At 29.9% G+C, this 26474-nt stretch overlaps 3 protein-coding genes and 1 pseudogene across 3 annotated transcripts; 2 read left to right on the forward strand and 2 right to left on the reverse strand.

Annotated features, from left to right (window-relative positions):
* The first annotated feature begins 8251 nt into the window (after positions 1-8251).
* LOC114406847 (protein trichome birefringence-like 10) lies at positions 8252-13136 on the forward strand. Its single transcript, XM_028369674.1, has 4 exons — positions 8252-9093; positions 10061-10450; positions 11350-11508; positions 12214-13136. The coding sequence occupies exons 1-4, from the start codon at positions 8606-8608 to the stop codon at positions 12587-12589; spliced, it is 1413 nt and encodes a 470-aa protein (XP_028225475.1). The 5' UTR covers positions 8252-8605; the 3' UTR covers positions 12590-13136.
* Positions 13137-16384: 3248 nt separating this feature from the next.
* On the forward strand, positions 16385-18453 carry LOC114406848 (annotated as a pseudogene).
* A 1561-nt stretch (positions 18454-20014) lies between these two features.
* Positions 20015-20386, reverse strand: LOC114405251 (antifungal protein ginkbilobin-like protein). The gene has a single exon (XM_028367865.1). It carries the CDS (start codon positions 20384-20386, stop codon positions 20015-20017), a length of 372 nt encoding a protein of 123 aa, XP_028223666.1.
* A 1468-nt stretch (positions 20387-21854) lies between these two features.
* LOC114406849 (aluminum-activated malate transporter 14-like) lies at positions 21855-24829 on the reverse strand. The gene is made up of 6 exons (XM_028369676.1): positions 24448-24829; positions 24204-24350; positions 23599-23874; positions 22745-22854; positions 22520-22663; positions 21855-22390 (listed from the first exon to the last, which is right to left on the reverse strand). The coding sequence occupies exons 1-6, from the start codon at positions 24782-24784 to the stop codon at positions 22040-22042; spliced, it is 1365 nt and encodes a 454-aa protein (XP_028225477.1). The 5' UTR covers positions 24785-24829; the 3' UTR covers positions 21855-22039.
* Between the last annotated feature and the right edge of the window lie 1645 nt (positions 24830-26474).

The following is a 26474-nucleotide window of genomic DNA, read 5'->3' on the forward strand; positions in this document are numbered from 1 at the left end:
TATATTATTACCAAAAAAGAAGTCTTCATCTCTTCAATGAATGGGTTTATACTCACATATCATGCCAACAATCTACTCAAGAGTAAAATCTTAAATATTTTAAAAGTCTTTCTTAAAAAATATAATTTTACTATTATTTAATAACAATGATATTTTTATCTAAAACAATTCAAATGATATTTTTATTTAAATATAAAATACCTGTATAATTGGTGAAAAACTTTCTAGTTGCCTAGTTGGCTAAAAGTTGAAGAAGGATATATGAAAATATTACTATTATTTTAATTGTAGTGATGGGAAAGTGGAACACATGTACACAATGCACGACCTAATTTAAATTGAAATGTGCAATACTTTAGCTGTCGAATGGAAGTGAAGAATAATTATTGAAACTACTTCTTAGTTACCCTGTCTGTTGTGCTATTCAACCACATTTTTCATCCACCCATGCCTATTAGATAAAATTAATGTCAATCAAGTAATGAAGAGAATGAACCTGAGGAAAATAAAACCAATTAATAAGCAATTAGAAGGTTCGCAGGTCTATTAGAACGAGTGCTTAATGGCTAACTTTCTTAATCACATCATGATTCATGTGAAAGTTCAATATAATCTCCCCTTGTGGGGTCTCAGATTAAGCAAGAGATTAATAAAGGGATATACTGGTTCAGTTACTAGTTACCTTAACTCAAATTGTTACAATAAGGTCTAAGCCCCATGTTTATATATGGATAAGTTCTGATTGCAAATTGGAGAGATTCCAGATAAGCATGTGCTTTTCGATTATTTCAATTAATTCCAGATTTCTATTTTGATTGTTGCCATGTTGAGTTTTGAAATTTGAACTTCTTCGTCTTTTTTCTTCAACAGCATACAAATAGTCAAATACGGTACTGTGTATGTGTTTGCTGAAGAATAAGACAACTATTTCTGTACTGAGATGCAAAATTGGAATGGAATAAAAAATGAGAATATAAATGCATTCTCTAACATGTTCCCACTTCCCAACATAATATTCATTATTAATTAAAATTTATATAGATCCCACTATTATGAGAATGGGACTACTAAATAGGAAATGTGATCCACATGAATGTTTTGTGAGATTTATTCGAATTCTAATCAATTTAAAAAACGTGTTATCAAGTGTAAAAAAAAATGTGTTGCTAACTTTTTCTAAAATATAATACTATACTTGTTTTGTTGCATCAAAGAGATATACAAAACTTAAGGATTTTGTTGAGTTAGAAAAACAATACCTTTCTCTTATGTATAGTTACAAAGGTGTATTTTAGTTGTAGCTAGTTTTCCTTATTTTTAATTACTTTTATTTTTTTTACTGTTTTTTATATACAAGTTTTAAAATAAAAATAGTTTAAAAATTTTATAACTATTGACTATATACCCCGTCCATGCCTGCTTGCGTGCGTAGTTGGATTGAGATTGGCTGTAGAATTTTTAAAACGGGAGATTTTAGTTAAGGTTTGGAAAATATTGAGTTTTTTCATCTCAACTAAACGTGAGTGTGCATATATTAAGGAGGGAGTCCATTTATTTTAAGAAATAAAAATAAAATTGTCGCAATATAAATTATTTAAAAGTCACCTTTCAAACTTTCAATATCCCATTTCGTTATCAATTATTTTTTTTACCATTTTATTGTCCTCTAACTTTGCTTCTTACTTGGACCACACCCACCTTTTTAAAAAGAAATTGATTTACTTACATATTTGTGTTTAAATAAACCATATATTAAATTATTAATCATACTTTAATTCAAATAATATATAAAAATTAATAAAGAACACAAATCTTAAAAATAAGATAATTAAGAATTTAAGAACTGAATTATTGTTTTAATAAATTTTATGATTTTAATTTTATTTATTTAATATCATTAAAATTTAATTTAATTATTTATTATAATAATCAATAGACTAATATGACAACAATAAATGTCAAAGTTTAAGAACTAATATAATATTTAATGTCAAATTCAGGACATTAATTGAAAATTTTAAGACTTGTCGCAACTAATTCTAAACTCTTGAAAATAATCATATATGTTATGTTGGAGAAAATTAGTTGAAAAATTAATTGAAAATTGAAAAAACTAGTTAAAAGGTGAAAAGTTAATTGAAAGTTGAAAAATTAGATTATTAAATTATAAATATTTCATAAAACTAACTATTAAAGTAATTAAAAAATATAAAATAACTAAAAAATGATAAAATCATAATTTAAAAAAAAAAAGTAACAAGAGAAATATATATATATATATATATATATATATATAATAAAAGTAAAAAAATATATAAAAAGTTAACCTAAAAATTAACATTTTAAAAAATGTTATTTCAAATAACTTTTTAAGCGTATTTACCAAACAGTGAAGTTAGTAAAAAAAGTTAAAAACTAACAAATATTTTTCCAAACATAACCAAAATTATAGAATATGTGAACTATACAGATACTCCATTAAAATTAACATCACAATATTTAACAAGGAACTGACTCTAACGACGATTCACATATTTATAAAGTATTTTTTTTCTTCATTATATTCAAAGAATAAAATGATAGCACTTGCAACATTAATTTAATTTTTTTTATAATTTACTCATTAATTTATGTAGGAAAAATCATATTCCCATATAAATTTTTAAAACATTTTATAACTATTAGAAATAAAAAAATGTAATATATTTTTATTGGATAAAAGACTATTTTGGTCCTAAAAGTATAAAATATTATCATATTACTTCTTAAACTTAAAAAAGTTTCAAATAAATCTTTGAATTTTTCTAATTATTTTTATCTAATTTTTTAAATTTAATCACTTATTATCAGTTAGTTCTTAAATTCACACAATTTTTGAATTTTAAATTAAATAAATTGACGAATGACACTTTTAAGTTCTAAGAACTTTTTTTAAAATTTTCGTAAATTATATGACAACATAATATACACTCACACCAAAATGGCATTTACTTCTTTTTTTTATTACTCAAAAGAAAGAAAGTAGCACAAGAGTGGCATAGGTTTTTGTTCTTTCAAACTGTAGTCTTATATGATACGTCAAACATGTAATTCTTGTGAAAAATAAAGGAAAGAATATAAATAGAGCGAGCAAACAGCCAAAGCCTTGTGACTAATCTGATGGCTGTCACAATTAGACGGGTTAGATTTTTGTTCTTTGTATGACCTATCAGTATCACAATGGTAGAGCCAATATAGGCCACACCCTGAAAAAGTGAATATTTATATATATTTTTTAAAATAAATACTTATGTATATAGATTTTTTTTTTACATGCTCAATATTTTATATACCTTGACTTTACCAAAATAAAATAATATATCCCCACAATTATCGTAATAACATTGATCTTTTAATTTTATTAGTATTTTAACTTGTGTATCGTATATGGTAAATATTATTTTATATAATAAAAAATATTTTTAAATATATAAATTGTATTATAATTAAATTTATAATAAATAATTCTTTAAAGTATATAAATGATGTTTTTTAATTTACAATTAAAATGTTTAAATTATGATATAAAATTATTTTTAGCTATTAATATTTTTTTAAAAACAGTTATTGAAATTCAATTCAGAAATTAAAATAAAGGATGGTAAATTGAAAAAAAAAAGAGTAAGTAAATCAAATACTCAAATTAGTATAAAAAATAATTTGATATGATTGAGTATTTTTTTAATAGTTATAAATATAACATGTAAAATATGGTTTAATTATCTTTTGTTTCTTATAATTGTAACAATTTTTTCTTTTAATTGGTATAGTTTAAAATATTTTATTTTAACTTTTAAAGTTACAATTTTTAATTTTTTTAATCCTCCTGATCTAAAGTCGCTTAACATCATTACGTGTAATTCCTTTAAAACTTTACAAAATAGGAACAAACAATTAATGTATAACTGCTAAAAAGATTTTAGCAATTTTTAACCACCATAATAAAAACACAAAGTCTCTTTCTCCTTATTTTTTCCCTTGTCATCGAGGATTTTCTTTTCCTTCTATTTGCTTCCAAATTATCTGTCACACATTTCGGTCATTCCAGATGCCCTATACCATCCTCTCACATTCATAACTTCTTGACGCTTCTATATGATGTTGTGGTAAAGACTCTGACCTCCTTCGATGACTCAAACTTAGACATGGCAAGAAAATCCGTACATGTGTGTATTTGTCCGAATCCGTCCTGACTTTGACGGGTAATACCTGAGTTGATCGGGTATGGGTTCGGGTTCGGATTTTTCCCAATAACCAAAAGTCAGGTATGGATACGTGTATGGGATTACTAGACCCGTTCCGACCTCGAACCCGAACCCGCCCTGCCACTTAAAATCTTTAGAATTTTTGCATAATTTAATCAAAAGACATATAATTTTTATTACTAGTTAATTTTATTTTAGAATTTTTACATAATTTAATATTATTTTCTTAACTATTTATGTAGACACACGCGTTATAATAAATTTATTGATATATAAGTAGTTAAAAATAAATGTTTAACAATCAATTTATTTTTTTCTAAAATCAAATTTTTAATATTTTTTTACAAAAAAAAAAAATTCTAAATGGTGTGTGGAACGGGGTTCGGGATACCCGATACCCGACGGGTACGAGGATGGGATAATAAACTCAAACCCGTCGGGTATCGGGTATGGGTATGGGGATATGTTAAAGAATCGGAGTAAAAAATCCGAGAAACAATACCCGTATCCGACCCGCCCCATTGCCATGTCTACTCAAACCTTCGCAAGGGATGCATTGTTGGTTTGTCATTCGTGATGAGAGGTGTAGTAACTACTATGAGAGACAATACGTTGTTCTAATGTGAAAAGCATTTTATGCATGATTGCTGCAAGCTCCATCCCAATGCCAAAAAGGCTCTCGACTCGTTCTTGAAAGTCACCATGCGTGGATCTATCTTGGTCATGGTGGACACTAGCCTCGTTTACTAAGAGAGGACAAGAGTCAACAACAACAAAAAAAACCCTAAAAAGCTTAAAGTATTCAAATGTAACGATGTTAAATAAATTTAGACAGTGGAGATCAAAAGGATTACAAAATTGAGAGTATAAGAATCAAAATGAGATATTTTATAACCCATAAAACACACTTCCAAAAATACCAAAATAAAAAGATATTGAGAATATCTAATTAAGATAATAATAAAGCACATAAGCTGGAGTGTGTGTATCAAGTCTATAAAGATATATGGTGTATTTGTTACAACATTCAAAGTAGGACTTGAGATGTGCCTCTATCGATATGCTTGAAGGCTTGAAGGAATCATTTGGGATGCGAGTACTTTAGTTTAATTTGCTTTTGTCATAATTTCCCACTATACCAGAAGAAAATAAAGATGAGAATCTCATTTTATAACATGTGTATTTTCATTTTCAATATAAAAATAAATTAAGAAAATAGGCTATATATGATTATCTAAAATAATTTTATATTATTATATTATTACTAATTATATGATAAATTTATTATCTTTTATAATAATTATTTTAAAATTCATATAAAGCAATTTATAATTAATTGACAATATATTTTTTAATATTGACAATACAAAGTTATTAAACTCAATTAAATTTACCTATATCTTTAAAAAGATTTAACTACTCTAAAATGAATCTAAATAAATAAAATCCATAATTTTTTTATTAATGTTAATTGTGAAAATTACACTTACTCCTAGAAAATAATACATTTCTATAACAAATTGAGTAATTTTTATTAAATGATTTTATTAACAAATGAATGTTTAAAGATGAGACATATAATTCATTCTCGATTGTAGGTTTTTTTTAATCAAACAAATAATTTTATAATTTTTAACATATAAGATAATTGTTTAATACTTAATGTATATAATAATAGTAATTTTGATAAAGATATCCATTTTTAATCATAGTAATATCATATAATGGTCTATAAGATGATTTGTTGGTAAATTTTATAATAGTGTTTTTTATTTAAAGATTATTTTTATAATTATTTTGATTTTGATAGTGATTTTATAAGTAATCATAAGTAGATATTGGAAGTAAAGATTTTGAGAAAAAAAGGCAATTGAAAAAAGTAAGAAATTTAGAAAGATGTAACAACTCTGAGAGATGTTAATTCATAAAAGGTGGGGATGAATACATGCAAGATCACCTTTTTAACTAGTAATCAATTTAGATGTGAGATGTTGTCATTGTTAAAAGAGTTAAGTAATATGATTCATCCATAAAAAATTTTGACAATGATTCATAAGTCTTATGTATAAACTTATAATACTAAAAATTGAATTTTATGCACGTGTATAAAAATATTCCTACATACACAAATCTAATATTATTTGATGTTTCCATATAACTTCTTTTATAACTAGTCGAACTGATCTTTCGAAATTCAAAATAACATTATTTTTAATGCCTTTAAACTCCACATGTGCTTAAATTTGTTGAAAACGTCAATTTCTATCAAAATAAATTCCTTCGACACATTCAACTTCTTGAATGTCATTTCATATATTGATCATTTTTTAATGCACTCCTGTATTTCATAACATTTAATGTTTTACATAACAAAAATAACAACATGCATATAATGTTTGTGATTTTTTTTATCCATGGAATGCCAGAAAGTTTCCAATAATTGAAGCATCATATTTAATCAATTGAACTAGACTCCTTTATTTAATTTTTTATCCATATTTTAAAATTTCCATTTACAATTAAATTACTTATTTATTCAATATTTTTATGATAATTTATTCATTATTTTTAAAAAAATTATTCTTTGACTCTCGGTTGACAGGGATATCCCATATTCATAAAAAGAAAAATAATTATTTATTTTATCGTCTTATTTTAGTAGAGTCGAACCCCATTTAAATTAATATAGAAAAAAATTAAAATATGAAAAAATAAATTATTTAATAATAATATAAAATAATTTTATATTGACATTTTATTATAATTTATCATATATGTTAAATTTATTGATTTTGATAATAATTATTTTAAAAAACATATTTATAATAATTTATAATTAAATGTTAGTAATATAAACTCTGGGAAAGATGATTAAACTAATACAATATTTAGTTGGTGTTTGAAATTAGAAGAGACAATGGGTTGCTTCAATTAGGAATCCATCTCTTCGAGTTCACACATTCACAGTCCACATGATTAATATTCATAAAGATAGTCATTTTGTTTTTAAATATATAATTAGTTGATAAATACATCTATAAAAGATAAAAATACACAGTTTAGTCTCTAAAAGTGTAAAAAGTGCGATAAATATATCTTGTTGTTAATTTTCGTTTATCACATTTAATAAAATAAACTACGTGACATAAAAGAACGAATTTGTTACAAAAATGATTGTCAACGTGGTGATCATGCTGACCACATTAGACAAAAATGTCCATAAGATGTCATTTTTGGATTTAAATGTTAATAATTTTTTGTTTTTATTTAAGAAAAATGTCAGCAATTTTTTTTGGATCTAGATGTTAGTACGTTCCATTGAACAAAAAATGTTAATAAATTACTATTATTGAATGAAAATGTCAATAATTTATTATTGAACCTAAATATCAATATATTTCTATTAGACTAATTTGTTAGACCCAAAATTTCGTCTCATTTAAGAGTAAAATATAATTTTATCATAATTTTTTGTCATTTTTTATCGTTACAAACATAACATTACAATAATTAATTAAAAAAAATATATTGACAAACATAATATAAAACAAAAATAATAGTAACGATAATATTGATTATCAATCATAATTTGTCTATCAGTAGAAATTATTCAAAATAAACATTATACCAATTTATCCAAATAAAATAATAGTATATCAATCATTACAAATTTTTTCAAATTATCCTAAAAAATAAATATATCTCATATTTCACTTCTTTCCTTGACTATTTTATTAATGATAACGGACAAAATTTAACGGTCAAATATATTTATTGTATTTTTTATACTTTTGGAAACTAAATGTTATTCATATTTTAGGAACATATTTGTCGATAAATTCAAAAATAAAAATAACTATTTATCCATTCATATTCACGTACAAAATAAAAAAGTAAAAAAAATATTATATAGATATTTCCTTGTGTTGAATAGGTTGACATGATATTTATTAACCAATTACACATTTAACAACAAAAATATTATTAAATATATTGCCGCCATTCTCCCTAAACACCAGGACCTCGCCTCTCACACGTTACTCAGTGCCTATCCCAAAACCCTGCCTCCCACACTGTTCCGATCACTTTCCCTCAAAAAACAACACCTTTTTTAAACCTCCATTCATTCATTCATTCTCTTCTTCATTACTCACCACCAGCAAACACAAATAGCAATAACCCCCCAAAACCACTTTTTGAGAAAGAAAAAACAAACGAACTACTGTATACACTCCTTTCCTTCTCTGCCATTAATGTCTTTTTTTTTTCCTCTGTGGACCCCACTTCTTCCTCATCCTCACTCTCACTTGTGTCACAGCCCCACCCTCCTTTAAGCCGTTGAGCAGAGCATGAATGAATGAATGAATGTTTTTTTTTCCTTCATACCCAACGCGATGAACAAGAGCAAGAGCGCAATAACACCAAAGGACTCAGGCGACAACCCCGTGACCCACTTGGATTTTCTCAAGAAATTCAAACGCTTTAACCCTCTCGAGTCTTCTTTAGGAGTACTCGCCTTTTTCTTCGTCGCTTCTCTCTTCATGGCCTCCTTCTTCTACTTGGATTACAAGGGCTTCCGCTCCAGAGGCACCACCATCATTGACTTGGATTTTTCATCTTCTTCTTCTTCTTCTGTTTCTGTTTCTTCTGCTCCGGTTCAGTTTCTGAGCCAAGATGGTGATAAATGTGATGTCTTTGATGGGAATTGGGTTTGGGATGAGACCTATCCCCTTTACCATTCTGCAAACTGTTCTTTCTTGGATCAAGGTTTTCGCTGCTCCGAGAATGGCAGGCCTGATACTTTCTACACCAAGTGGCGATGGCAGCCCAAAGATTGCAACTTGCCCAGGTTTTAACCAACCCCATCTTTTTCATTTTTCTGATTTGTTCTTTTTTCGACGTTAATTTTAGATTTTGGGTTGGTTGGTATAAGACAGTGCTGAATAAATGAGGACAAAAGAGTAAACCTTGATTTTGTTTTGGTTTGTGTTGTTTCTCTGAACAAAAAATGATTTTGGAATTTTGTCTCGTAGTGGATTGCTAATGGATCACCTCCCTTCATGCGCGAATTTGTTTTGTTTTGATGAACTATCCTTTTTTGTTTAACTTTGATTTGATTAACTGTGTTATTTTTTTTTTTTTTTTACTTCGTGTGAATTGGTATGAAGGAAGTGCTTGTTCCTTTTGTGTTTAACTTTACCTCATGAGTTGGTATGAAGGAAGTGTTTGTTCTTTTTGTGTTTAACTTTACTTAATATGAATTGGTATGAAGGAAGTGTTTGTTTGTTTTTTTTTTTTGTTTAACTTTACTTTGAGTGAATTGGTATGAAGTAAGTGTTTGTTCTTTTTTTCTTTTTTGGATTGTTGAAAACGGGAAAAAAAGGTGTTGGTGTGAAGTAAACTTAGGGTGAGTTTTTTCAGCGATTATATATGAAAGAGCGTTTCTGTTATTGTTCTTTTTACTGGCGATGATTCCTAACGTCAGTGTCATCTGTTGCTAGTTTCATTTGTCATTATCTGTCTATCCATAAACTCTGGCGTATTGCACAAGTTCAACAACTACTTTGTGTATGTTTTTCTTTTTCCAAAGGAGGAAAAAAATCATTTTTGATTTGGGGGTAGGCTGTTATGGCCTTTCCTGCTCTTAATTGGACAGCTTGTTCTGTTTTTGTTTTGATTCTTCTTGGGTGCCTGTAATCATCTGCTATTGACTTACATCTTGAGTAGCATTTTGCTTGTGCATACAATAATATGTTAGGTTCTTTTAGCTTGGTTGTTGGAATGAAATATAATGAGTGACTGTACTCTTGCAACAGATTTGATGCAAAGAATATGTTGGAAAAGCTACGGGACAAGCGACTAGTGTTTGTTGGTGATTCGATTGGAAGGAACCAATGGGAATCACTGCTTTGTATGCTCTCTCCGGCAATTGCAAATAAGGCTAGGGTCTATGAGGTTAATGGGAGCCCAATTACAAAGCATACAGGCTTCTTGGCATTTAAGTTTGAAGATTTCAACTGTACCATTGAATACTACAGATCACCATATCTTGTAGTGCAGGGACGGCCTCCTTCTGGTGCACCTGATGGGGTAAGAATGACTTTGAGAGTGGATCATATGGACTGGATTTCTCATAAGTGGAGAGATGCAGATGTGCTGATTCTCAATGCTGGACATTGGTGGAATTATGAGAAGACTGTCAAAATGTAAGGACTTTTTTTATCTGTTATTCCTTTGTTATTCTTAACAATAAAATCTTAAAGTGGCACCTTGTTTTGGCGTTTTAACATGTAAATGTCGAAGAAGGCACTTCACTAATCATATGATGCTGATACAGTTTATAGCAAAAATGATCAGGTTTTTAGTGCATATTTGGATTAGCTTATTTGTGGGAAATGCTTGCATTGTTTTTGGCAGCTTTTAGAGAGAGCTAAAAATAATTTGATTATTTTTCCTGAAAAATAATTTGCCGAACACAGTGATAGCTTTTTTTTTTTATCAGTCAAAACAAAAAAATATATTAATAAAAGGGTTCCAGAAGTACCATGCCAAATACAAAAGAACTTGCTTTTGATCAAGTTACAAATGAGAAAATCACCTAAACGGACCTCTATCTCATCATAACTCACAAGGACCAAGTATATATTGTGATTAAAAATCACCCAATGTATTAAACCCCTGTACCCACCACGGGCATAATATATGTCTTTCAATCTTCTTGTGTTGTGTTAGATTGATATTCTTTCCTCTTACCATAGAATACTGCAAAGGATGGATCCTTCTGTTAGCAAGATGAAGGAATGAGTTTATATAAAGGCTGTGATATACGTGTTTAGCTTAGATAATATATTTCTAAAAAGTAGCAACTATTCTCATTGCAGTAAAAGCTTATATAAAGGGACTAGGATCTCTTCTGATTCACTTGTCTTGAAGTAAAGTTCAATATACAAAAGTTGATTATTTATGCTGTTTTTCTCCATGATATAGAAATCTTGGGCGTAGTCTAAATTACTTTGTTAATAGTTTGTGCTAATATTTTGTGATTAAACTATCAACATTGAAGTAATTATATATCACTTTGATCTTTGGCTATTTTATTACTTAGGGGTTGTTACTTCCAAATAGGGGAGGAAGTGAAGATGAATATGACTACAGAAGACGCATTCAGAAAATCAATAGAGACAGTAGTTGATTGGGTTGCCAATGAAGTAAACATAAACAAAACTTATGTCATTTTCCGAACTTATGCTCCTGTCCATTTCAGGTTTGCCTAAACTTTCAAACTGGCTTACCTGTACTTGTATCTTTATTTGCTCAAAATTTGTTTGCCAATAATTTTTTAATGGTGAACTCAGTTACAGTGGTCTTTCTCCAATAAATTTATTAGGCTTGATGTAAACTTAACTAAATTTATACGATCACTTGGCTTTTTCCAGAATTTTCCTTTCACTACACTTTTTTGCAAACATTTTTTATTTATTTTCAGAATGTATTTTTTTTTTGGTGTGGCATAATGTTTAAAGACTCAATGACACATACTTACTGCCTCTTAAAGAGCCGTCCATTTAACAGATGCATATGTTATACTGACTTACCACATTAACTGCATAGTAGGTGGCGTTAATGACTTCAGTTTTCAAATTCTTCCTCTTCTGATGATGCTAATGATAGCTGGGCATCTTTCCATTGAATGCTAGGAAAACTAAATTTTAAACAAATCTTAAATTTGTATGCATTACTTATTTGTTGGTTATTCTTTTTCTGGTATATTGGTGCCTATCCATATTTTGCGTGGCTTGGGTCATATCTTGCTGATCTGGTTTTGTCTTTGCTGTTAATTTCTGAATGGTTTCTTTTTGAACAAACTGTCTATACCTTTTTAACAACAATTTCTAAATCTGCAATTACTAAATGACTGCTAACATATGGAAGATGAGTGAGTCGTTAACACTTTCATTGGATGTGGCAGGGGTGGTGACTGGAATACTGGTGGTGGTTGTCACTCTGAAACATTACCCGATTTAGGCTCCTTGCCAACAGTATCTGACATCCATTTCAGAACTCTCATTGATGTCTTGTCAGAACGCACAAATAAATCTGAAGTTTTGAATCTGGACTTGCTTAATGTCACCCAAATGTCACAACGCAGAAGAGACGGCCATGCATCTATTTACTATATCGGACCAGACAGCACAGCCTCTATGCAGCGGCAAGACTGTAGCCATTGGTGCCTACCTGGTGTTCCTGATTCATGGAACGAGATTCTTTATGCACTTCTTCTCAAGTGGGAGGATTTTTTTGAATGGAGACAGAATGCAACAAAAATTTCTCAAGTTTCACCATAATTGGTCTATAGAGTTTGCAGAGAATGGTCTAAGTTATACATACAAGTCTTTCCCTACCCTTGCTGAATGAGAAGTTGCAAGTTGAATTTGAGATTTTTCTGGTCAGTCCCTAGTTGATGCATCTAACTATTTGTTAGTGTGCTTAATGTTTACAAAATTTTATTCTTAGCAACCAAAGAGATTTAGCTGTTTTAATTTCCTTCAAAATGATTGATTGGCCATCTCTGTAGTGGTCTTCCATTGTAGGTGAACATATCTAGATGGGAACTTAATTTTTGATGGTGAGTTTCAGGGATATCTTGTACAAAAAAGAAAAAAATAACCACTGAGATTCAAACTTGATTGATCAGAAGGCATACACCATTTTTTGTTGTTGTAAATTTCATATTATGGTCAGAGTCAGAGACCATGAAGTTGCTGGTTGTTGTACATTGTATATAGAAAGAGTTTGTTTTTTGTTTTTTGTTTTTGGTTCATTGTTTTTAGTTATTTATATTGACAAATACCCTGGAGTAATTCATATGCATGATACTAGTTGGAGATATTACATTTACTAGTGATTTGATCAAATTAGCGTACTAATATTAAGTTTTTAATTCAAAAAGTGATACAGAAGATTATGGCTCAATCATCGATTCACACATGCAATCTGGATCAAGTTTCAAGAATTTTTTGTATTTTCAAGTTACTAGTGTACGTTATGTTGCTTTTTCTTGAAATTGTCATTCTACACTGCGTGAATCATACTCGGTAATGCCTTTAATCGCGTTTGAGCTTAACAATTGGGTTTGAATATCAACTGAGGTGTTTCGAGTGTTTTTTTTTGGCAGAGTTTTGAGTGTTAAATTAATCAACTGACTCAATTTTTTTTTAAATACACTTAACAACAGATTAAATGATTGAATAATAGTGGAAACAAGTTTTGTTGTGAGTAATGATCTTATTAAATTTGATTTGGATTAGTTGGATCCTTAACATTGATACTATATTATTGGCGTTCATATTTCCTAGAAAGAAAAACCATTATCTTTTAATAATATCAGGCAAACAGTTCCGAAAATATTAAATTTTCATAGTACCCAAATATATATATCCAGGCAAAACCTTTTCCCTATTTTTGATGCATCATCTTTTCCCCTTTCTGAAGTTAAAGTCACGCAACTGATATCTCAACATGTAGACAGAATCATGTAAGTTTGAACCCATGTTATTTACCATAAAAAGGGGAATAAAAAACATGTATATCATAAAAAGAGAGAAGGATAAACCTATCCCAAATCATTTTTGTTCACCCCTAATTGAGAGAGATGAATCCCGTATCAGAGAAACACTAACAAAAATTAAATGTTTTAATGATCAGATTAAAGATATTTTGTATTTTTAACACTTATTATAAGAGAAGCTTATTATACTCCTTTTTTTTTAAAAAAAAATCTTTCTCTTCAATAATTTGACATTTTATAGAAAAATATAAAGAAGTATCGTGCAAATATCATGCCTTTCATGAACTCCAATCTATGTGATCAACCCTAGGATCGGTCCAAACATTTTAGGGGTCCTAGCGGAAGAATATATAAGGGTCCTAATATATATATATATATATATATATATATATATATATATATATATATATATATATATATATATTATGTTATTTGTAAGAAGTATTTATTGATTTTACTAAAAAAATTTATCAAAATAATCTAACATCATCTTTAGTGAAATTTTTTTTCCAATTACTTTTTTAATATAAGGTTCCAATATAAAATTTTATTTAAAAGAATCATAGTTCAACTTATATATAAATATTAAAATATATAAACATATTTTGTATAAGAAATAGACATGTGATTTCATTAAAAAAAATATATTTGATTACATTCATCAAACATATGATTTAAACAAATTTCAACAAGATGCATTACATTTTTCATTTAATTTATATCATCCAAAAAATTACATGCACACAAATATTTATATATAAAGTCAAATCTTAAAAAAAAAGATATACACAATATGTATATATAATTTTTTATGCAATTTTATTTCTTAAAAATCTCCTTGATTTCGTTTTTCTCTCTATTTCTCTTTTCTATTATCTCCACATCATATATTTTTGTTCTTTATTAGCTTATTAACACTTTTTTTTTTACAATTAGAATTATTGCATGTGTTTCCAATCTTGTTAAAAAAATACTTTAAATTATTATAATAGATTTATTACATATTAATCTCTCACACTTACTTGGAAATTTATTTAATATGAATTTATAAATATAACATATTAGAGAAAAAAAACTAAATTTTTGTGCTTTCTACTTACATGTTGTATTTTAATTTGAATAAAAAGAGATATATAGTGATAAAACAATTCCAACGTATTTATGAAAATAATATAAAAAAATAATCATATAATTATAATTTTTTTGGGGTGCCTTTTAACTATGCATCCTGGCAGTCGTAGTCCTAAACTATGCCCAGAGCTGGTCTTGATCATCCCAAATATAACAAAAACAAAAAGAAAACTTTTGCTGAATTGCCTGGGAAAAAAACACCCAGGCAAAGAGATTAATTAATACCCAAATGAGAATAACTTAAACCAATATCCTCCTCCTCAAAGAAATTAACAGCAAAATTAGGCACATTGTTATAAAAACAAAACTCATTGTAAAGAGAAGCCTGCTTTCGCGAAAGAGTCTGCCAACACATTTGCCTCTCTTCGAATATGCACCAAAATGCATTGCTCAAATAGAGATTTGACTCCTTCAAAAAAAAAAAAAAAAATAGATTTGACACTCAAAACCTCTTCAATAAGAGCTGCAACTCCAGCGTTATTGTTATCCTCTAGCATCCTGACAGCTTCAAGACAATCAGACATTACTTGCATGTAATTAGCAATACATGGTGTGTGTGTACAAATATAATATACGATAAGATTAAATTTAATTTAAGAAAAAACTACTAAAAATATTAAATTTCAAAGTAAAACATTTGGTCTCATGAGACTAGAAATCAAGGTAACATTTAGAGTTATGTTGATTAGCTAGCTTTGGATAGGAATGCAATTAATGGAGGTGTAGAACAGTATTAATAGACACTACACTATTATTATGATTTTTAGCAGTTACCACCAACCAATTACTCTATTAATAGTATTATATTTAGAAATAGATAAGCTGACAATGAATGAGGGTGATGAAATTAACTCGAAGGCAACTTATTATAACAGAAATATAATCTATTGATAAAAATATAGAGATTAATGTCTATATATTTTTATCCAATCATAAATCATTATTTAAATTATTTTAAAAGTTAATTAACTTATCATTAAATGATTATGCAGTATTTTTTTTTACAACTGTGAGTGTATTTTGAAAAATATATACATCAAAATGTATTAAATTCCTATTAACAAATTATTTTTGTTTGACAGACTATTAACAAAGTATTTTATGCCATGCTCATAACTAACAGCGAACGGTGAATGAAGCCAAATAAATTGGCGCCATTTCCCCAAAATAGCACTCTCTCTCTCTCCCAAACTCTCACCAATCAACTCGCGGTCACACGTTACGTTAGTGAGTGAGTGGCTGTCGTTTCCAAACCAATTGCAAAACCCCCATACCTTAAACATTCCGATCACTTTCCCTCAAAACAAAACCATTCATTCATTGTCTTCTTAAAATGTTTTGTTCCTTCGAACGATATGAGCAAGAACGCAACACCAAAGGACTCAGGCGACGAAACCGCGACCCACTTGGATTTTTTCAAGAAATTTAAACGCTTTAACCCTTTCGAGTCTTCCTTGGCCGTACTCGCCTTCTTCTTCGTCGCTTTTGTCTTCATTGCCAGCTTCTTCTACTTGGATTAAAAAGGCTTCCGCTCCAGGGCACTGCCACTGTCCTTCACTTGGATTTGTCCTCATCATCATCATCATCTGTTTCTTCTTCTTACCCAGTTCAGTTTCTGAGCCAAGATGGTGATAAGTGTGATGTCTTTGATGGGGATTGAGTTTGGGATGAGACCTATCCCCTTTACTATTCCGCAAATTGTTCATTCTTGGATCAAGGTTGTCGCTGCTCCCAGAATGGCAGGCCTGACGCTTTCTACACTAAATGGCGCTGGCAACCCAAAGATTGCAACTTGCCCAGGTTCTAACCCACCCCACCTTTTCCATTTTTCTCATTTGTTCTCTTTTCGAGTTTAATTCTACATTTTGGGTTGGTTGGTGCTGAAAAAATGAACACAAAAAGGTTATCTTTCGTTGGCTATCCATGTTCGTTTTGTTTTGGGGTTGGTTGGTATATATAAGAATAAGACAGTGCTGAAAAAATGAGGACAAAAAAGTAAACCTTGATTTTGGTTCGGTTCGGTTCGTATTTTTTCTCTGAACACAAAATGATTTTGGAATTTTGTATCGTTGTTGATTGCTTATGGGATCGCCCCCGTAACCCCGTTCATGCGGAGTATTTTGTACATGCCCCGAATTTGTTTTGTTTTCATGAACTGTCCTTTTTGTTTAACTTTGATTAACTGTGTTTGTTCTTTTTTTTTTTTTTGGTTAACTTTGTGTGAATTGGAATGAAGGAAGTGCTTGTGCCTTTTGTGTTTAACTTTACTCGTATGAATTGGTATGAAGGAAATGTTTGTTCTTTTTTTTTTTTTTGTTTACTCCCAAATCAAAAATGATTTGTTGTTTCTTCCTTAGGAAAAAGAAAAACAGACACGGAGATATGACAATTTATTAAGTTGTTTTGGTGTTTCCTGCTCTTAACTGGACAGTTTGCTCTGTTTTTGTTTTGATTCTTCTTCGGTGCTTGTAAGGCTGTAACTATCTACTGTTGACTTACATCTGGGAAAGGACATATATTTAGGGAGTGTACTCTTGTTACAGATTTGATGCAAGGAAGATGTTGGAAATGCTACGGGACAAGCGACTAGTTTATGTTGGCGATTCGATTGGTCGGAACCAATGGGAATCACTCATTTGTATGCTCTTTTCGGCAATTGCAAATAAGGCTAGGGTCTACGAGGTTAATGGAAGTCAACTTACAAGGCACATGGGCTTCTTGGCATTCAATTTTGAAGATTTCAACTGTACCATTGAATACTACAAATCACGATTTCTTGTAGTACAGGGACGGCCTCCTTTTGGTGCACCTGATGGGGTAAGAATGACTTTGAGAGTGGATCATATGGTCTGGATTTCTCATAGTTGGAGAGATGCAGATGTGCTGATTCTCAATGCTGGACCTTGGTGGAACTTTCAGAAAACTGTCAGAATGTAAGGACTTTTTTATTTATCTGTTTTTATTCTTAAAAATTCAATCTTTGAGTGCCACCTTGTTTTGGCGTTTTAACAATGACGGGAAAGAAGGCACTAATCATGTGATACAGATACAGATTGTGCAAAAAAGGGATTTTCTTAGAGCATATTTGGATTAGCTTATTTGTGGGAAATAATTACATTTTTTTTGGAAGCTTTTGGGGAGATCTTAATTACATTGTTTCTGAATTGTTTTCCAGAAAAATATATTCGCCAAATGACATCGAGTGATCCATGTAACCAAACTCACACGTTGAGATAAGGCTTTGTGCTTGTTGTTGTATCTGGTGAGTCTCACTAGTTGATGCATCTAACTCTTGGCTAGTTTCCTTTATGATATAGGATTTTATTCTTAGTAACCAAAGAAATTAAGCTGTTTTAATTTCCTACAAAATGATTGTTTTGTAGAATTGTAGTGGTCTGCCGTTGTAGGTGAACATATATAGATGGGAACTTAGTTTTGGATGGTGAGTTTCAGGATATCTTGTACAAAAAAGAAAAAAATAATCAGAGATCCAAACTTGATTAGTCAGTCTCTCAGAAGGCATACATTTTTTGTTGTAAATTTCAAATGATGATCGGAGTCCATGATGTTGCTGGCTGTAGATTGTATATAGAGAGATTTTTTTTTATTATTGGTTAATTGTTTTTATCATACAAAAGTCAAATACCTTAGAGTAGTTGACTTCAAAAAATTTATCTAAAAAAAAAAGTGATATGAAAAAAAGTAGTATATTAGTATTAATTGTTTAACTTAAACGGTTATATAGAAGATTATTACGGCTCAATTTTCATACAAGCAATCTGGTTCAAGTTTCAAGATTTATTTGTATGTTCAATTTCCTTTGCATAATGCCTTTCGAAAAAAAAAAAAATCCTTTGCATAATACTTACGTACGAACCATATACATTAGTCTATAACTTTTCTTGGAATTGGCATTCTGCACTTTGAGTGAACTATACTCGGCAATGCCTTTGGTTAATCGCGTTTGAGCCTAAAAACTGGGCTTGCATGCCATTTCAATTGCGGTGTTTTTAAAATTATACTTAAAAAGTGATTATATTCAATAATACTGAAAACTAGTTGAGTTTTTGTTAATGCAACTTTTGAAAACTCAGGTGAGTTTAGTTGTCAATAATGATTTTTTCAATTTGACTTGGATTAGTTGGATCCTCAATATCGATACTAGAATATTGATGTTCCTAGAAAGAAAACCCATTTTTTTTTTAATATATCACGCAACCATTATTATTTCAAAATTCCCAAAAATATATCCAGGCAAGCGAGGCATTTTAATATTTTACCTTTTCCCTATTTTTGATGATTTTCTTTTCCCCTTCGGAAGTTTTAAAATCACGCAACTGATCTCTAACTCAACATGTAGACAGAATCATGTAAGTTTGAAGTTTGAACCCATGTTATGTACCATAAAAATAGGATTAAAAAAAATCATACTTTAGAAATGAAAGACGAAGTATTTTGACTTAGTTAAGGCATAATTATGGTACACTATATGGTATGCATTTGCATTACAATTACAAACTTACTAAGCCTTTCGGATGTAATCTTGAAAACCCAACTGTGTATGCATGTATGAATTTGGACAAGTGTCTGCGAAATTGATTGTGTAAAATTGATTTTTAATTGGCATAATTTGTTATGTTTTATTCTAAAAATAAGTTAATAGTATAAGCTACTTACCCTCTGTTTCGAAATCCATTTAGTAATAGATCTGAGTAAAGTTGAAGCACATAATTCTTGTTTCTGCGTCCATTTAAGAATTTTGACACGGATTTATTTGGACTCAGAAGTTAGATACACTTAAAAATTATTTCAAACTTTAAATGAGTTCTAAATTTAAAATCTCCCATTAGGTAAGTCACATAGTTCATATAATGTCATTCGACACAATTAAAATTTCAAAACATAAAACCAAACATGTGAAAATTTTAGAAAAATCACTTTAACTAGTTTTCAATAAAATTCTGGATGATCCATACGCGTACTATGACTTGACATACAAAACCTGTGCAATCGTCACGATAATTTATTATGATGGAAAGTTGAACGAACACCAAAGCTCAATGTTCAATTTCTAATCGTCAAATGGGTATTGCTCGTACTTGATTGTACAATCATAGAGCACAGAACGAGCCCCGATCCGTGGTGTCTGGCATGTGCTAAAGAAGGCCGTTTGAGCAGCACCAAGACATGTTTTGCAATCAGAGGATGTCAGATTAAGGTTACAAGTAGCATGTCCATAGGCATAGGCATTAGGATAGGGTGAAATGTTGTGGTAGTCATAATTCCTCTGTGCTGGTGTTTCTTCCTCTAACTCCCCTGAAGTGTACACCCCATTGTTGCAGAGAACGTTGATGATGCTGGTGTTGGGAACACTGTCAGCAACACAACACAGGCACAACAAACCAATTGCAATTGTTACGCATTTTGTTGGATTAATGCCCATCTTGCTTTGATTGAATTCTAGAACACGATGTGTTTTATCACCTTAATTTAGAGGCGTTTACTCTTATGTGAGGTGAGGTCCTTCATTGATTTTTTTGGTTTATCTGCTGGCTGCTGCTATATCTATGTTAATGTCTAATATTCAATACTAAACATTGTCCGTGTTACATCAGAATATTATTTGATATCCCACCACAAAGAATACAGGAAGATTAATTGGATGTGAAATAAGAAATCATAAGTAACTTTTGACTAAATTCAATAAGATTGTTTGGATGAGAAAAGGAAATTAAAAGAAAGAAAAAAACGAAATACTGATTTCTTTTATTATTTGAATGAAGATAACAAGAGAAAAAATATGAAGGAAAGAAAAATAATATATTAAGATAATTTAACCCATTACAATATAGAATAAACAAAATGTTTTTTTTTTCACACTCCCATCTCTGTTTTTCATAAATTCAATAAAGAATACTATACTATTAACTAAAATATGTGGAGTCCACGAACTTTTATTCTTTCCGTCAATCTTATCAGCTACATATAGTGCTATACCAAACAAGGTGAAATAACTTTAATTCTATGTTTTCTTTTGTGCATGCACTACCAAATGAAGTGTTGGAGAAAGTTTCAGGCGCTGTGCTTGATAACGTCATTTAGAGTCACGGACAGCTTAAAATTTGATCAAATAATTTGGAATGTTAAAACTTTGGATTTCAAATATATATATATATATATATATATATATATATATATATATATTTACTCTAAATTTTATTTATATGTATGATAAAAGGCTATATCACTTTATAAACTAATAAAACTACTAATATATTTTATATTATTTAAAAGATTAAGTTCCCTTTTAAAAGCTGATTGAATCATATGAATTTGTGATATGACAGGGTGACAGGGTGACAGGATGTAGCGGAGGTTGCAAGTGGAGAAGTGCTGTGTATTGTTGCCGGCCATTTAAACTTTGGTATTTTGTGTTGATGAACGGATTCGTGACGTATCATTCAACCTCAATTGGTTTGTTTGTTCAATATGATAGAAGGTTAATTCTACAGAACCCCGTCCATTCATTTTGCTAATTTTTTTCAGATATTTTTATAAAAACTGTGTAAACATAACATTGCGTGAGTGATAGCATAAGCATGATGAAATATAAATACCTGTATAGACTAATATTTCTTTTTTTTAAAAGATACAGTATATAATATTATATTCTTACAAAATAATATGAAATAAAGTATAAATGAGTTATAAAGTATTATAGAAATAGCAATAGACATTGATGTACTCCTGAAAAAAAAATTTGATCCATTAGTTTTTTTTTGTCTTTATTGATCCATGATGAAATTAATTTTTTAATTTAATACATGAATATTTTTCTTGTAATTTTAAAGTAATATTCTCCGAATTAATTTCATAGTGAGAAAAAAAAAGTGTTTTGAGTCTAGGCCCTGTTTAGCAGTTATGACACTTCATTAATTTTTTTTCATTTTCATTAATACAAACACAGTTAAATACCTAATTGCATCTGACCTCGATTACTATACCTTGGATGATACACTCAAATACATATTTCTAATTCATGACCCAAAATTGGGAAGTGGTTTATACATACTATCATTGTATACAAAGTTGGTGTCTACGAAGACAATGAAGTTGTGGTGGTGCGAAAACCAGCAATGTCTCCTAGCTCCTCCACCTCTTTGACCAATTCCTCAACCTTCCCTACCACTTCCATGAGCAAGAACACGAAGCTAGCAATTGCTAGCACTTGGCAATCCTCAAGCTCCACCATTTTGGATGTGGAAATTATCAAGCTTAAATCTTCTCTGGCATTTTTCAACTGGTCCCAAATGTTGTCCTTTGCATCACATTTCCTCATTTGCTTCATGCTTTCACCAAGTTCTCGTAGAATATACACAACCTTCGTCTCAACTGCTTCGCATGTTTCTAAATGGACCCATTGTGACTGCCTCAAAGATGCCATGGGCTGACAAAAAAAGATTCATTGAACCCAAACAAGTGAGCCCATCAAATCTTATTTTTGTCGTTTTGCAACTTTATAAGATACCCTTATGACTTAGATATGGACCCAAAGAAAAGAATAATATTAACCTACCTCTTTTGATGCTTCAAGGCAGTGTCCTGCTGCAAGAATAAATGCAGCCAGTTCTCGAAGAACTTCACCAATCTTTAAGTACCTTCCCCAAGGGTAGGAAAATCCGAATTTTCCATGCCAGGGTTCCCATTTTGCGAAATTTGCCTGAAAGAAAAACACATTACTTAATATATAGTTTTTTTTTATTCAATTTTAAGAAAGATATCTAATTGAAAATCGACGTACCAATGATTCATCCTTTGACTTGGAGTTCAACACTGACTTGCAAACGTTGAAGCTAGCACGGGGTTGGTTTTCCTTTCCACTAACGATTTTGGTACATTCCCCAAAACAACCTACAATGAAAGAGGATAAATAAATTTCTCTCTGGCTTAGCTATAATATTGAATCCCATCCACACTTATTTATGTAAGAGTATATGGATCGGTTTGTACTGAAGAGTTACATCATTTACTGGTGTAGTTGTTGAATAATAACGATTTATCATCATGCATGATCGTTTATGCTAAATTTTGTAAAAATGGAATAATAATAAAAATATAATTAAAGCTACTTATCTTTCTATAGTTTAAATGTATATGTAATATCGATCTTGATATTATATATATATATATATATATATATATATATATATATATATATAATATTAAATATATTTATACTGATATTAAATAAAAAATATTAAATGGGGTAAAAATACTTATGCAAGGCAAGACTTTGGCCTCTCTTAGTTTTTCTGTGTATATATATTGAAATAATAATAAGATTTATTTTTGTATATTATGTATTATGTGAAAAACCTTTTTTGTTAATAGATAAAAGAAAGTAGTTCATTTGAAGTGATTTCACCAACAATATTTGATTTAAAAATCTCTCTTCCCGGGACCCATCATATGATACAGGGGTCACATCCTGATTTTTGATACATTACGTAAATATTTGTGGCTAATATTTTTTAAATAACTTTTAAAAAAATCAAGTTATTAGTAAAAATACAATTATTCCTAAGGAAATTCAGACTATGTATTTCATTCATGTTGACTAGAAAAAATTACTAAAGATGAGCTCGTAGTATATACCTTGAATTGTATTGGCAAGGTCCAGGAATGTTGAGACTGTGGAATCGTGAAGTTCATCGCTGGCCCACAAAGGGAAGACGAACAAAGTCACACAAACGCACACAATGAAGCCCATTAGTATATTCAAGAGACGCTCCCTGGCTAATTCCCACACTTTCACATCCCCACGTACGCCAGAAACCACAACTAGATTGAAAGTCAGCATGAATATCATTACCCCATAATCGTATCTTTTCTTTATGCTTGGAACCAGTCGAAGATATGTAGCTACTGATCCTGAAATTAACCATAACGCATAATGTTCAAACACCAACAGCATTAACTAGTTACTGCTAACTATAATGCTTGTTGGTTCCATTTCTGAGTGAAATCATACTCAATTTTCTCAAGTAAGGTACGAATTTTTTGTTGTGGATTAAAAAAGATGTGATTAAAAGAATTTTTTTTACTAAAATTAATCAATGAAGTTTTTGAAAAAGAAATTAGTTATGAGTAAAACTATGAATCACTCCACCAATGTTACAATGACTTCCCAAAAAAAGAACTAGCTACTACTAGAAGCCTAGAACATTAATTATAAGAGATATTATTTATCAAAAGCTCACCAAATATAAATACTGAAGCACCGATTATAATTGAGTTGCCAACCCTGCCAATTCCAATGCTTTGGGCAAAAACTGCTGCCAAGCAACCTAGTCCTCCTCCTATAATAGTTCCTAGTCCACGATTGAAGCCCTTTCCTAGTGTGGCTCCTGAAGTGTTTGATCAAATTAATATATGTACATTAGTTTCATTTTTTGCAATGAATAATAAGAGTTAATTGAATTGAATGTTGCTGAAAGTACGTACCTGCAGAGAATTCAAACATGACTACAACTGTCATGATAGCCCACATTGCATTTTCTCCAACTTGCTTAAAGAGAGGGTTCAAGAGGTATAGGAGTGAAACCAAAACCAAGGAGATTCCCACTTTGATGCAGTGGATTATCTTCCTCGTGTCATGGCCACCACTTTGCACCTGCTTGTGTCTGGGATTGGAAGAAGTAATGGAGACACAGTGGACTTCATTTTTCCCAAGATGGGAAATAATGGGTGGAAGTTGAAATTGGAATGTTTTATTCTCTTTTGATGAACGAATCATATTCTCTTCTCCATTTGTAATGGCTATTACGTGTGTGGATTCCATTTTTGTCTTTACTCTCTCAGTTCCTTTCCCTTTTCCTTCTAGGAATTTTATATCTCATTCTCTTGGGGAAACTCTATTTGGACAGATATCCAATTTATACTATGGCATATAAGTGGAGACTGATGGTGATGGGAGATCAAACTCTAATTTCTATAGGATCCAACAAATGCTACGACGACATTTATTAATTTGCCTAAAATTATTAAATGATACTATTGATTCCTTTTCTTCTGGACCTATTAAAATCTAGATTTAGATTCACACTAAAGGAAAAAGCTAATCCATTAACTTAATACATTAAATATTTGGACGGAAAATATTATTATTAATAATGATCTTACCTGACTCAAATTGGATTGTCTCACTTTTGATCCAGGTAAAAACAAATTACCATAATTAAGTTTAATAGTAGCTCATCATTTTTTAACCTTACATCGAATACATATAACCGCAAAGCATAGGATCTAATATACAATTAATAGAAATCAAAGGATTAATTTTCAAATGTATTTCTTGTTAGAAAATAAAATAAAATAAAAGAAGTAAATAAGAAAAAAAAAATGCAAAGCCTTCAATTAGATGACAAAATAATAATAGCAATATAATTTTAATTGACCCCACATGAATTAACAATGCACTATATCATATAATAAACACAAGGAAAAAATAAATTAGGAAAAGAAATAATTAGTCTGGGTTGAAGCGCGCAAATGTTATCCTTAGAGAGAAAACGTCCCAAGTAGGAAAATCTGATATACGACAATCCATTAGTTCTGATCGTGTGCAGCGAAAGGATCCCCAAATCTTTTGAACACAAATGCTTTTGCTCTCAAAAAATTTTTATAAAAGAAAGAAAGAGAAAAGTTTAGGGAGAAAGAAATCGGCTTGTGATTGTGTTGTGTGTTTTCTAGAGAGGAAGAAAAATATATATAAACATAGACCTCCTTATGCAACAATAAGATATGATCGTTGAAAATAAGATATGACCGTTGAAAATCAGCTTACAAGTGTCAAAACAAACAAGACAAATTATTGACTCATCAACACAAAATCTTAAAAAAATAAAAAATCTAATTTTACGTAACAGATTCTAAAATAAATATTTTATTTTATAAAATAAAATTAATATAAATAATATATATATATTTATAAATTTTAAATTATAATACAAATATTTACTAACATTTCTCATGTCTCAACAGCAAAGAATCATTATCATGTTTTTTATAGAAAAATAATGTAAATAGAGACATCGAGTATATTTTTTAATTTCCATACTCTTAACTTCTTTCAAACACTAACTTAACTGTCCAAGTCTTTATATACATCATGGAAGTTTGACGCGTAAAGACTGAAAATATTCTATTAGAAATTTAGAATAGTTCTTCCCTTTAAATTGGTATTGAATACCTATAAATCTCTTGCTCTTCTTTTTGTCATGAATTTCAGATAATTTCCATCTAATACTAACAAGTATGTTAAGAAAATGTTATAAAATGTATCATTATTCCTCGTGAATTGTGAAGCACGAAATTAGTGGACGTCCAACCCCAAATACAAGACATGACTATTAGAGAATGAAATGAAACAAGTTCCGAGATGATATCTTTTATGCACATTATACCCTCGTTTGGAAGCAGTAGGGCGTCCTTACTTAGTGACCTTAGTGGAACACGCATATTTGCAAACA

Source organism: Glycine soja, chromosome 3 (genome assembly GCF_004193775.1).
Source record: "Glycine soja cultivar W05 chromosome 3, ASM419377v2, whole genome shotgun sequence".
Classification (NCBI taxonomy): Eukaryota; Viridiplantae; Streptophyta; class Magnoliopsida; order Fabales; family Fabaceae; genus Glycine; species Glycine soja.